General features: G+C 39.1%; 1 protein-coding gene across 1 annotated transcript in view; it reads left to right on the forward strand.

Moving 5' to 3' along the window:
• LOC136863623 (KICSTOR complex protein SZT2) overlaps positions 1-9,954 on the forward strand; it is an 874,751-nt gene extending 864,797 nt beyond the window's left edge. Inside the window, 2 exon segments of the mRNA XM_068226020.1 lie at positions 8,102-8,275; positions 9,373-9,954. Coding sequence (XP_068082121.1) covers positions 8,102-8,245 — 144 coding nt within the window. The 3' untranslated portion in view covers positions 8,246-8,275; positions 9,373-9,954.
• Positions 9,955-12,408: the final 2,454 nt, after the last annotated feature.

Below are 12,408 nucleotides of genomic sequence, written 5' to 3' on the forward strand. Positions count from 1 at the left end.
AAATTCAAAATACCTTGTCCTCAGATACTCCTGGCACTAAAAGCCATACGCCATTTCATTTTCATTCTTGTGCAAAATATCACACATTTTTTCTTCCAGAATATCTCTTATTACTGCAAAATGTACTCATTTGAAGCTTTGTCTACTACACAGCCGCTATCAATTGCAATTTGAATCAGGTTGAGAAGTGCTCTAAAATTGGCTGGGGAAACAATGAGTAGTAAAAGAACACAAACGGTGGTTTTTACAGTGTCGAGAAAAGAGGATACTCGAGTCATCTACTGGAAGAAAAAGAAACTTCTAGGTGGAACTCTTCTGGTCTCCGAAAACACAAGCATATCAGAGCGCGCTACACTGAATGAGTGCTAAATGACTTTACTCCTCTACGGGCCATAGAAGACTGCGTGCTTAAACGACCATACTCCTCTGCAGGGGTGAAGGTGTTAACTTCATCGAGGTCGAGTAGATGCATAATACGCCGAATAATGTGGATTTATGTGAGGTACCGCATTCCTTGTTGACAGCACTAGATGTGTTTGTGTAAGAAGGCATGCTTGCACACATACACACATGACTCAAACCATTCTTTTTGAAATTAGAAGAGAGAAAAAGGGGAAGGAGAGTTATTATGAAAATTTCATTAAATGCAGTGAGAACCAACACATGGATATGGAAAGGACTTTCCCATGTGTGGGAGTAGAAACAGATCCTGATCCAAAATATATTAGCCTTTGCAGTAGAAAGAACCAGATTCAGAACAAGACGAGAACATTGAGAAAGAAGTCTCTCCCCCTAATTAATTCATGCGGCTGGTGAAGTCATCCTGTCAAGGCATAGTGCTGGAATGTGGAAATATCATAGCTAACAAAAGCAAAGGATGGAATGGCAGTTCTCCTTTTGGACCAGCACAATAGCACAGATGGAAAAAAAGGTTGAAAACCATCAGTATTTATATATTTCCAGTGGAAAGCAGGGTAAAAAATGTAGAAGCAGGGGCGAGAGGGGAAAAGAACATACTAGAAGTAACTCGTAAGAGCTAGAGGCAATGACACAGTCATGTTCGAGAAGTAGGTGGCGTGCATTAGTAGGATACGGGCCAAGTTCGGGGGATGATGGCTTGATATATGAAGAAGACTTGAAAATGTAGAATCCAAGATGAAGTAATTCTTGCAAAATGGCCGAAGGTAAGCACATCATTACAAACCTTGGAATACTTATAAATGTAAATTCTTATGTTCAATTCATATTCTATGTGAAAATATAAACAATATGTTCATTCGCATTTAATATTTTCAGAACCATAAGCTTTCCATATAATTTAGAGCATGGAAAAGAAATATTTGCTTATAAATAGCTTATAATATTTGCTTATATTATTTGCTTCTTTTTTCCTATATGTTAACTATATTTCATCAAATATTTGAAACTGTAAATATCATCTATATGCAGATCTATGCCCACACGAAAGTAAACGGTATTGAGGAAGCTATGTGTAAAATTAATCAAGACCTTGCGCCTGTGGACTAGAATAAATGGACTCAAAATGAACCCTGTGAAATCTCAAGCTATAATGATTGGTACATACAAGACCCATTATCACTTAACCCATTGACATACTATTTTTAATGTACTGAGCAAGCACATGTATACAATTTTTTCATTCATAAGATACAGTTTTACACTACTGAGATTTATACATGTAATCTGCAACATACTGAATTTTAATCATACCATTGTTTGATGTGATTAAGTGCAGCACCCGGAAGAACAATCTGAAAGCTTTTAATGGTGTGAAACACCCTAAAACACTCCAGCAAATGCAAACCCACCAAATAATTTTCACACTCATATCTCATTGCAATTTTTTTCCCGTCTTGCTTTCAACACAGTCATGGCCTGGTTTGGGGTTATAAACCTTGTGAAATGTGCCCAGTGACCTCTTACAGGGTGAGTAAGGATTTTTTTTCTGTGAACAAGTGATCGGCAAAACTGTTTCTTTCAGTAACTATCTCATTCCATATAGTTGTGAACTACGTGTTGAAAAATGTCTAGAGGGGAGGGATCTGGAGGGAGGGTCCCGTTTATGATGGATTTTATTCCAGAATTTCACATAAAACCATATTTGGAAGGTTTATATCCTGTTTTACTACATTCCCAATCATCTTCCTTTATCTTTTTGTAGGCAGGATGAACTTCATTATCATCGTCACCTTCAAACGTATCATCACTCTAGCATGAATTTTTTTGTAATGCTGCTGTAACTTCCATTGGTAGTAAATAAAATTATATAATTTTCTAAAACTATATCACTGCCCAATTCACTCTGTGTATCTCATAATATATGTTCAATTTTAGTCCCTGTAATACAATGTTTACTAGGGCCGGTCATTTCTGCTGATTATCAAGTGGGTGATCACCCTAATTGGAGACCTATTGCCTGCTGCGTGACGCAATCTGTGATGTTCGTTCCAACTTTAAGAGAGAGCAGATTCTCAGCCTTCAGACAGTATACTGCATGCCATGCCATCTGTTGACAGAAGGCTTGAACTAGTTGCAGAAAGCTTACCTCTCAGTAGATCGTGTGTCAGGCGTCTGTGTGTGAACGGTTACTGCATGCCCCGCCGCCTGGCAAGCGGCAAAGTATTCCAATGAGTTAACAAATGTAGATATTCCCAACAGTAACACTGAATGGAATCATAATCCTTTTTGTAAACAAAGTTAAAGGTTTAGGATTAATAATGGACAAAAACCTTGACTGGACAGAACACACAACACTGTATGCCAATGAGTATTTTACTCCCTTCTCTTACTTACAAGAATGAAAGATTTACTTCCTTTCAAGGTCAGAAAGCTGTTGGTTCAACAGTTTGACAATTCGCTTCTGTTTGACTGCTGTGACATTGTGTATGGCAGACTAAGTGGCACCCTCTCTCATAGACTTCAGAGAGCTCAGAATGGTTGCGCCTGCTGTATCATGAACATTCGAAAATTTCTTCATATAACTCTGCATTCCATGAGCTAAATTGGCTTAAACTAAACCAGTGTCGTAGCTATAATTCATTGCTTCTTCTCTACAAAATAATATACAGGCAGACGCCCTCTTATCTAACAGGTTCTTTCCAGTTGTTCTCAACCATTCATAACATCCTGACCAGCGCTGCAGCTAACCTAACCCTCAAAATACTAGATCACAGATCCACCCTCTACAATAATTATTTTACTGTCAGTACAATTCGAACTTGGAATTTGTTGCTCAGTGACCTAAGGGACACCATCTCTGAGCTGGTATTTAGAAAGAAATGTTAACAGCAGTACTTAGACGGATTAAGTTGAGTGGAAATACATGAATTCTGTCTTCCTGTTTAATTATTTCATTCCAAGTGTCACTTTTTTTCCTAGAATTTGTTTTATGTCACACCGACACAGATAGGTCTTATGACGATGAGGGGATAGGCCTAGGAGAGGGAAGGAAGTGGCCATGACCTTAATTTAGGTACAGCTCCAGCATTTGCCTGGTTTGAAAATGAGAGACCACTGAAAACCATCTTGAGGGCTGCTGACGGTGGGGTTTGAACCTACTATCTCCCATATGCAAGCTCACAGCTGTTTGCCCCGTGTGCCCCTAATCACACTGCCAACTCACCTGGTTCCGTGTTTCACTAAGTTCTGCTAAATTTGTTTTTATTGATGCATTAGGACGATTTTTTAAATTCTGGGTTATTTTATATTCGTTCCACCGGGCGAGTTGGCTGTGCGCGTAGAGGCGCGCGGCTGTGAGCTTGCATCCGGGAGATAGTAGGTTCGAATCCCACTATCGGCAGCCCTGAAAATGGTTTTCCGTGGTTTCCCATTTTCACACCAGGCAAATGCTGGGGCTGTACCTTAATTAAGGCCACGGCCGCTTCTTTCCAACTCCCAAGCCTTTCCTATCCCATCGTCGCCATAAGACCTATCTGTGTCGGTGCAACGTAAAGCCCCTAGCAAAAAAAAAAATATATATATTCATTCCTTTCTTCTTTCCCTTTAGTTTGTACATTTCAGTATTATTGAGAGAGAGAGAGAGAGAGGTGGGGGGGGAGTTGTGTGCATGCGTGCGTGTGTGTGGCTTCATAACCTTGAATCACACCATGTAAATAAATGCATAATAATAATGAAACATTCATAGTACTTTTCACTTACCCGGAAAAGCTTGGGTCATATACGACCCAAAATGTCTGTAAGAGTAAAAATGTAAAATAATTTTCTATTTTTTTTTTTTTTTTTTAGAATGTAGTTTATATCTCTGCATTTAATTTTTTTGTTCAACACTTCAAGTACATTTTGTAGAGTTAACAGAAACAGTTTTGGAACTTTGTAAAACAGAGAAAAATTCACAAAATATTTGTACACTTGCATAGCATTCTTGAACTGTTGGTAGCATGTAGGTTTTGGAACTTCAACTTGAAATTGAATTGGGATCATTCTCATTATCACTGAAGTGAAGGTTTATCGCTGATGATACGTAAGGCACTTGGAGGTCAGCATAAGTCGACCAGTAATTACTAATGATAGGCAAAACATTACAGTGTTCATCTGTGAGAAAACTTTCCATTCCTTTTCACTTATTACAAACGGCCGTCCCTTGTGCATCATGTAAGCTCTCTGTTCTATGATCTCGATTACAAGTTTATAAAGGTGAACGGTCTTCTCAGAAACAGAAAAGGGCGATGACCTTAGATATTAGGCCCCTTTAAACAACAAGCAACAACAACAACAAGCAACAGAATCAGAAAAAGGGCATAAACTCTCCATATCAAATTTAATTTATATTTCACTGAATGGATAACTGGATTCTATAACAATGAGTTGTGTGAACACTTTGTTCCAAATGAACCAATCTTCTTCATCATTCCATTTCCCGTAGAGTACCTGAATTGTGGTAAGGGGTATGGGTACCTCTGATGTAAATGAACCATTGCCGTCAGGTATTGGAGGGGTTCAATTTCCACTTCTCCAACAACGTCCATGTCCTTTACCAGAAAATCCAGGTCTTCAGCATCCTGGGGTAGATCATCTTCATTGTCACTTTAATCAACAAAGAGTTACTGCTTAATCTCATCGTCCTTCATAATAAAATGTCTTCCCATATGGAAGACATCTGCAATAAATTGAAAATAAGGTACATTGTTACAAAAGAAGAAAAAAACAAATTGCTAGAACTCAAACATACTAAAAGATTAAAACTGTGACTTACCTGTATAAAAGAGGAATGAACTGGGAATTCGGCAGAGACAGTCCTTTTCTTCTGAAAGCTGATTGCCAGCTAGTGCGGAGTACAATCTTAGTTTGGTGCCAGTTCATATTCATTATTGTCACATGTAGCGAGTTCATTGTTTCACAGGCGGTCTTTATGAGTAACATCTAGACAATTGTTGCATAATCTTGATTTAATTTTGTTTCCGTACAGAAAACTCAAGACAACTGGAGTTTCATTATTTCCCTATATTCTTACCAACATTTGGTCACCCGTGACCCATAAAGTTTATCGGATTATATCGGATAATCAATTACAGCAAAAACATTTCTTCTGAAACAGATTACAATTATGAAGTATGCAATTTACAATTTCATTGTGATAAGTAGTCTCAAATATTTCTGAACAAGAGAAGTAAAGCACAAATGCATTAAAGTCAAAATTTCTTGTATTTACAACATTTTTGACTCAACCAAGGAGAGGTCCAATAATAAATACTGTCCAATACTTGAATAAATCATACTTTTAATATGTAATTATGCCAACAGAAGACACATTATATTCCAACCAGTAGCCAAAAAATGTATTTTTCTGTATGGGTCACCGGCGACCCTAAAGTCCTTAGATTTCATATAATGGTATTATGGAGAAACTGTGGTAGTTCACATCCTTATTGCGCAAGTGATTTCCTTCTCAAAGTAATTAGGAATGTGTATAAATAAAGTTATTTTCACCGAGCAAGTGGCCACGTGGTTTGGGTCACGTAGCTACCAGGTTGCATTCGGGAGATAGTGGATTCGAACCCCACTGTCAGTAGCCCTGATGATGGTTTTCTGTGGTATCCCATTTTTCACACTAGGCTGTACCTTAATTAAGGCCATGGTCATTTCCTTCCTACTCCTAGCCTCTCCTATCCCATTGTCACCGTAAGACCTCTCTGTGCCTGTGCAACGTAAAACAACTTGTAAAAAAAGTAAATAATAGTGTACCTACGCTCCTGAAGAAAAAATTTGCAGCACCTTGAAATTTGTCATAACTTTGGTCTTGTTTACAGCATATTCATGTTGAGGGGTAATACACTGACTGACAGAGCAAATGCATCACCAAGAAGGAGTGGTCAGAACTTTATGCCAATTGCAGGGTAGACTGACGTCACTGAGGTATGCTCATGATGTGAAATGCGCCGCTGTGCTGCGCACGTAGCAAACGATAAATGGGACACGGCGTTGGCAAATGGCCCACTTCGTACCGTGATTTCTCAGCCGACAGTCATTGTAGAACGTGTTGTCGTGTGCCACAGGACACGTGTATAGCTAAGAATGCCAGGCCGCCGTCAACAGAGGCATTTCCAGCAGACAGACGACTTTACGAGGGGTATGGTGATCGGGCTGAGAAGGGCAGGTTGGTCGCTTCGTCAAATCGCAGCCGATACCCATAGGGATGTGTCCACGGTGCAGCGCCTGTGGCGAAGATGGTTGGCGCAGGGACATGTGGCACGTGCGAGGGGTCCAGGCGCAGCCCGAGTGACGTCAGCACGCGAGGATCGGCGCATCCGCCGCCAAGCGGTGGCAGCCCCGCACGCCACGTCAACCGCCATTCTTCAGCATGTGCAAGACACCCTGGCTGTTCCAATATCGACCAGAACAATTTCCCATCGATTGGTTGAAGGAGGCCTGCACTCCCGGCGTCCGCTCAGAAGACTACCATTGACTCCACAGCATAGACGTGCACGCCTGGCATGGTGCCGGGCTAGAGCGACTTGGATGAGGGAATGGCGGAACGTCGTGTTCTCCGATGAGTCACGCTTCTGTTCTGTCAGTGATAGTCACCGCAGACGAGTGTGGCGTCGGCGTGGAGAAAGGTCAAATCCGGCAGTAACTGTGGAGCGCCCTACCGCTAGACAACGCGGCATCATGGTTTGGGGCGCTATTGCGTATGATTCCACATCACCTCTAGTGCGTATTCAAGGCACGTTAAATGCCCACCGCTACGTGCAGCATGTGCTGCGGCCGGTGGCACTCCCGTACCTTCAGGGGCTGCCCAATGCTCTGTTTCAGCAGGATAATGCCCGCCCACACACTGCTCGCATCTCCCAACAGTCTCTACGAGGTGTACAGATGCTTCCGTGGCCAGCGTACTCTCCGGATCTCTCACCAATCGAACACGTGTGGGATCTCATTGGACGCCGTTTGCAAACTCTGCCCCAGCCTCGTACGGACGACCAACTGTGGCAAATGGTTGACAGAGAATGGAGAACCATCCCTCAGGACACCATCCGCACTCTTATTGACTCTGTACCTCGACGTGTTTCTGCGTGCATCGCCGCTCGCGGTGGTCCTACATCCTACTGAGTCGATGCCGTGCGCATTGTGTAACCTGCATATCGGTTTGAAATAAACATCAATTATTCGTCCGTGCCGTCTCTGTTTTTTCCCCAACTTTCATCCCTTTCGAACCACTCCTTCTTGGTGTTGCATTTGCTCTGTCAGTCAGTGTAAATATTCTAATTCACCTTTCATTTGGAGGGGTTGTATTGAGGATCTTTGGTGGGCAGGATGGTCTTTATAGAAGAATTGCTGCATGTATTAGACGTGACACATCGGCAGTGCTTTGAAGTTGACGACAGTTATGAGATGAATATTCCCACCTCTGGAAAGCCTTCATGTTCTCCTTTTTTCAAATAGGATATTGTGTTACTATTCAAATGTTGTAGAAGCCCTTGAATTTCACAACCAAAATAGATGTGGACAGTATGCTATCCAGTAACTTGATGTGTTTAGCGTAATATCTTTTAATTGTATTTTGTTATGTGACTTTATGTTTTACCTTGATTGTAATTGATTTTATTATTGTCATTATTGTTGGCAGGATTTGTGTGCTGTATATCGAAAAACTCTGCATGATCCTAAACATAAAATGGGGCAGCTGGAGTTCTCTTTGGTTGACATCCAGTCTTTAGTTGAAGGATTTGTTAGTGCCTGCTGCTTTCATTTGTGGGTTGGATTACTCTAAGCTGCATGCTGGCCATGACTTAACGTTAAGGTAATAAGATTCAGATATTTTGAACCTTGAGTTATTTAGTATATTTTATATGTAATATGTATGTAAGTTGTCTATAAAAAGAGAGGAACAAAAGAAACTCATAATAGGCTGAACACAATGGCAGGTGATTCTGGGAAGACAAAACACTCTCGTCATCTTCATACACTGCTGTATTCAGCTAGATTGACACTCTCCTTATCAACCCCAGTTCTTCTGTACCAATTCCTTTTATGTGCCCAGCACGCTGAATTCTGCTTCCCAGCTTCATCAAGAGGGCAGGCTTAAACACTTATTGAGGGGCCATCTTGTCAAGTCTTTAGTCATGTCATGGGAAGTGTGGGAAACAAAGAAAGATGGATAAACAAAGGGAAAAGAAAGAGATAGGTAAAAGACTAGGAACATAGTGGTTTGGCCACCAACCACAGACATTGCTCTTCAGGGTATGAGACTGCTGAGACACTTTCTTGAACCAACAAGGCAACTATATTTAGTTAGATATGTCACCCAGCGGTGGTCAGCGTGATTAGCTGCCACGCCCAGAGGCCCGGGTTTGATTCCCGCCTCTGACACGAAATTTGAAAAGTGGTGCGAGAGCTGGAACGGGGTCCACTCAGCTCCTGAGGTCAACTGAGTAGAGGAGGATTCGATTCTCTTTCCCACTTCCCTTCCAGCCAAATGCCGGGAGAGTACCTAACTTAAGGCCACGGCCGCTTCCTTCCCCGTTCCTTGCCCATCCCTTCCAATTTTCCCATCCCCCACCAAGCCCTCTGTTCACCATAGCAGGTGAGGCTGTCTGGGTGAGGTACTGATTCTCCTCTCCAGTTGTATCCCCCCCCCCCGACCAAATGTCTCACACTCCACACGCTAGGACACTGCCCTTGAGGCGGTAGAGGTGGGATCCCTCAGAGGGTAAACAGATTAAGAAAGATGTCACCCATACATCGCTCTTTAATAAACCATTACAGAAATAAAAAAATGTGTTGGTTTCATTTGGGCAACCCTTATACTTATGGTATACTTTTGTTTAGATTAACTTTACCATAAAGAGCTATTTTCAAAGAATTGTCAGGGTTTTTTTTTTTCTTTTCTATTTTTAGGTGCTGAGCATCAGAGAGAGCATTTCTCTGTGATACAACTTTTGCTATCTCATTCTGCACAGTAAATTGTTTTCATTGGAGGAATCAGATATATATGTACATTAATGAAGATTTATTCTGGTGGCTAGTCTGTTTGGTATGTCAGCAGAAGGATGAGTGAGTGTAAATCATATGTATTAGAAATTTCTTTGTAACTAGGCCTACAAGTTCTTAACTTGTCATTAGACATTTCCTTATAACTGTAGTTCTTAAATTGTCATTTGTGTTTTAAAATAGATTTCTTGTATCTTCAGTTTTGTTTGAAGCTGAAGCTGAAAGAATGGATTTTCTTTTCTGGGAATGACTGTGGTTTATGCTGCATGGGGTACCTAATGTATCATTTGCTCAGGGAACTTAAGTCTCGTAGATTAATTTACTGAGTCTTTTCTTCCAGCTTCAGTATTTTGAAGTCAAGTATGCTAGGTTATTGTTGGCGCTAGAAACTTCAGTTACGAATCACATTCAAATGAATGACTGACTAATATGTATTGTATATTATTTATTGTGGTCCTTTCATTATATGACTACGAGTTCTATCAGTTTTAGTTGCAAGTAAATCTCTTTCTCCTAAGATTCTACTAGAACGTTATGGTGGAGAATATATATCGTTGATTGTTTTTAAAAAATACTATGGCTGTGAGATTTTCTTCAGAATAATGTCTATTGGCTTCCTGCTGTATTATAATACTGGAAGATTTATTTTAAATAAAAGTACACTCTTTTCTAGCTCAGGAGGATAAAACAGTGATCTGAGTATCATAGAACTAGCTCTTTTAGTATTCACTTTTCACATCCACTAAGATTGTTTGTTCTTTTTGAAGCTACAAATCAACTCAGGTTCTGTCTCCTGCTTTGTTGGCATATTAAAAAAAAAGTTATAGTTGAGAGGTCATCTTGTGGGGCCTTCAGTATAGCAGTCTAATAGGTGATTTTGTTGCTGAATATTCCACTTGATTTAGTTGCGGAAGTGATATGCGGTGCCTGTCACATTAAATGCACCTGTGTAAGTGGTGATGTAAAACTCTTTTGTCTTTATCTGTTGTTGAGACCTTAAGGATTTCATTAAGGATTTCATAATTGTCCTTTGAAGGAGAGAGAAAAAAATATCAGTGTAGATACTTTTGATTGAAATCATTTTACAGCGTGATGTAACGACCAAAAACCCAGAGGCTCACATTGTTAGCCCTTCAAATAGTACTTCATTTTATGGCCATCTCTTGTCAGATATAAAGGTCATACTTCTTGTTGAATAACATATTTAGCTTTATTAAAGCCATTATCATTGTGGAGATGTGCTTCTGTTCTTTACAGCATATGTAAGGCTTCCTCTGTGTTTGAGTTCTATTGCTCTAATGGCTCTGTATTTATGCTGCATAAATTCTTGAAATATTTTTTTCTGTTGAATCTTCTGTAATTATTCAACCCTTGTGAAGGGTGTTCAGGATAAAAATAGTTTTTTGGGTATTCAGCCCTTGTGAAGGGTGTTCAGGATAAAAATACTTTTAATAACTTAATATTAAATTTTGGGTATTCAACCCTTGTGAAGGGTGTTCAGGATAAAAATACTTTTAATATCTTAATATTAAATTTTGGGTATTCAACCCTTGTGAAGGGTGTTCAGGATAAAAATACTTTTAATAACTTAATATTAAGTTTTGGGTTTGTTAAATAATCTTTATTCTGTTTTTGGAGGAATGATGTGACATATTTAAAGGTTGGCTTTGAGAGACATATTCTTGTAATATATTATTATAATGATTGTGTTGCCATTCGGTGACTGTTATACCAGGAATTTATTTCAACATTTATTTGTGTTGATTTGTACACGTCCTTCAAAGGGAATTTATTTAAGGACTCTATATGGAATGTACAAGGTATACTATACATGAGCTAGTAACAGAATGTTCCCAGAAATTAAACTTTATTACACTTTATTTAAATAATTTAATTTCATACCTTTTCATGCATAACCATGCATTCAGGGGTCACAGGCATGGAAGGTCTCCTACTGCGTGGCTTATCTTCAACCGTTTTCTGTTGGAACCTCCTGTACCATTCCCCATGCCCTTCATACCCTCAATATCTTTGCAGCAGTTTTTTTTTTAATTACCTGCACATGAACTTAACGTTGCATATCTCCTTGAATTGTAACATTCCACCAGACTCGTTCAACACGAATGTGTCCAGCTGCATCTCTTATTTTTGGTACATGGAAGAAGGGTCACCAACTCTCTGCATATTTATATCTTATTGAGTGTTTCTGGGAACTCTTTGTTACTACTATGTATGTGTACTTCAAGACAAGCTTAGGAGGAAAAGCAACTGTTATCACATAACATCTTTTGCATATTATCTCTGTAGTTGTACAAGTAGTTATTTCAGCCTATGTCTTCCTTGTGTTGTTGTTGTTGTTATTATTATTATTATTATTATTATTATTATTATTATTATTATTATTATTATTATTATTATTATTATTATTATTATTATTCTAACTATTGAAAAGCCCTACACTACTAAGTTTTTCCAGCTTGTTTTTTTTTTTTAATTCTATTGAGAATATGAAGGACTTTGTTTAAGAAAAGGACATATCACTAGTTTACTGCACAAGATTTACTGCTAAATTTATCATTACAAGAATAGGCTTGTTTACATTATTAGTTGTTAATGTCACCCATAAACTGAAGTATCTTTTATACATATAGTCAATATTGAGATTGTTTTGAAGTGCAGTTAGAGACTGAGAATGTTCATTAACTGGAACTTTTTTAAATTATTGAGAATATATTTTTATTTTTTAAATAATGGTGAGTCACAAATGAAATTGATAGTTTACAGAAGAAAAGAATCACATGGCACTGTGTTCACAATTTTATCTTTTAATGTCATTAACATGCATTATAGTAGCAACTACAGTGTTGTTAATTTTCCAAAACAGTAATCCACAGTCACAGAATCACTTCTACTGGGTTTTAAATTATGAAGACACAAATCTGT

Source organism: Anabrus simplex, chromosome 2 (genome assembly GCF_040414725.1).
Source record: "Anabrus simplex isolate iqAnaSimp1 chromosome 2, ASM4041472v1, whole genome shotgun sequence".
Lineage (NCBI taxonomy): Eukaryota > Metazoa > Arthropoda > Insecta > Orthoptera > Tettigoniidae > Anabrus > Anabrus simplex.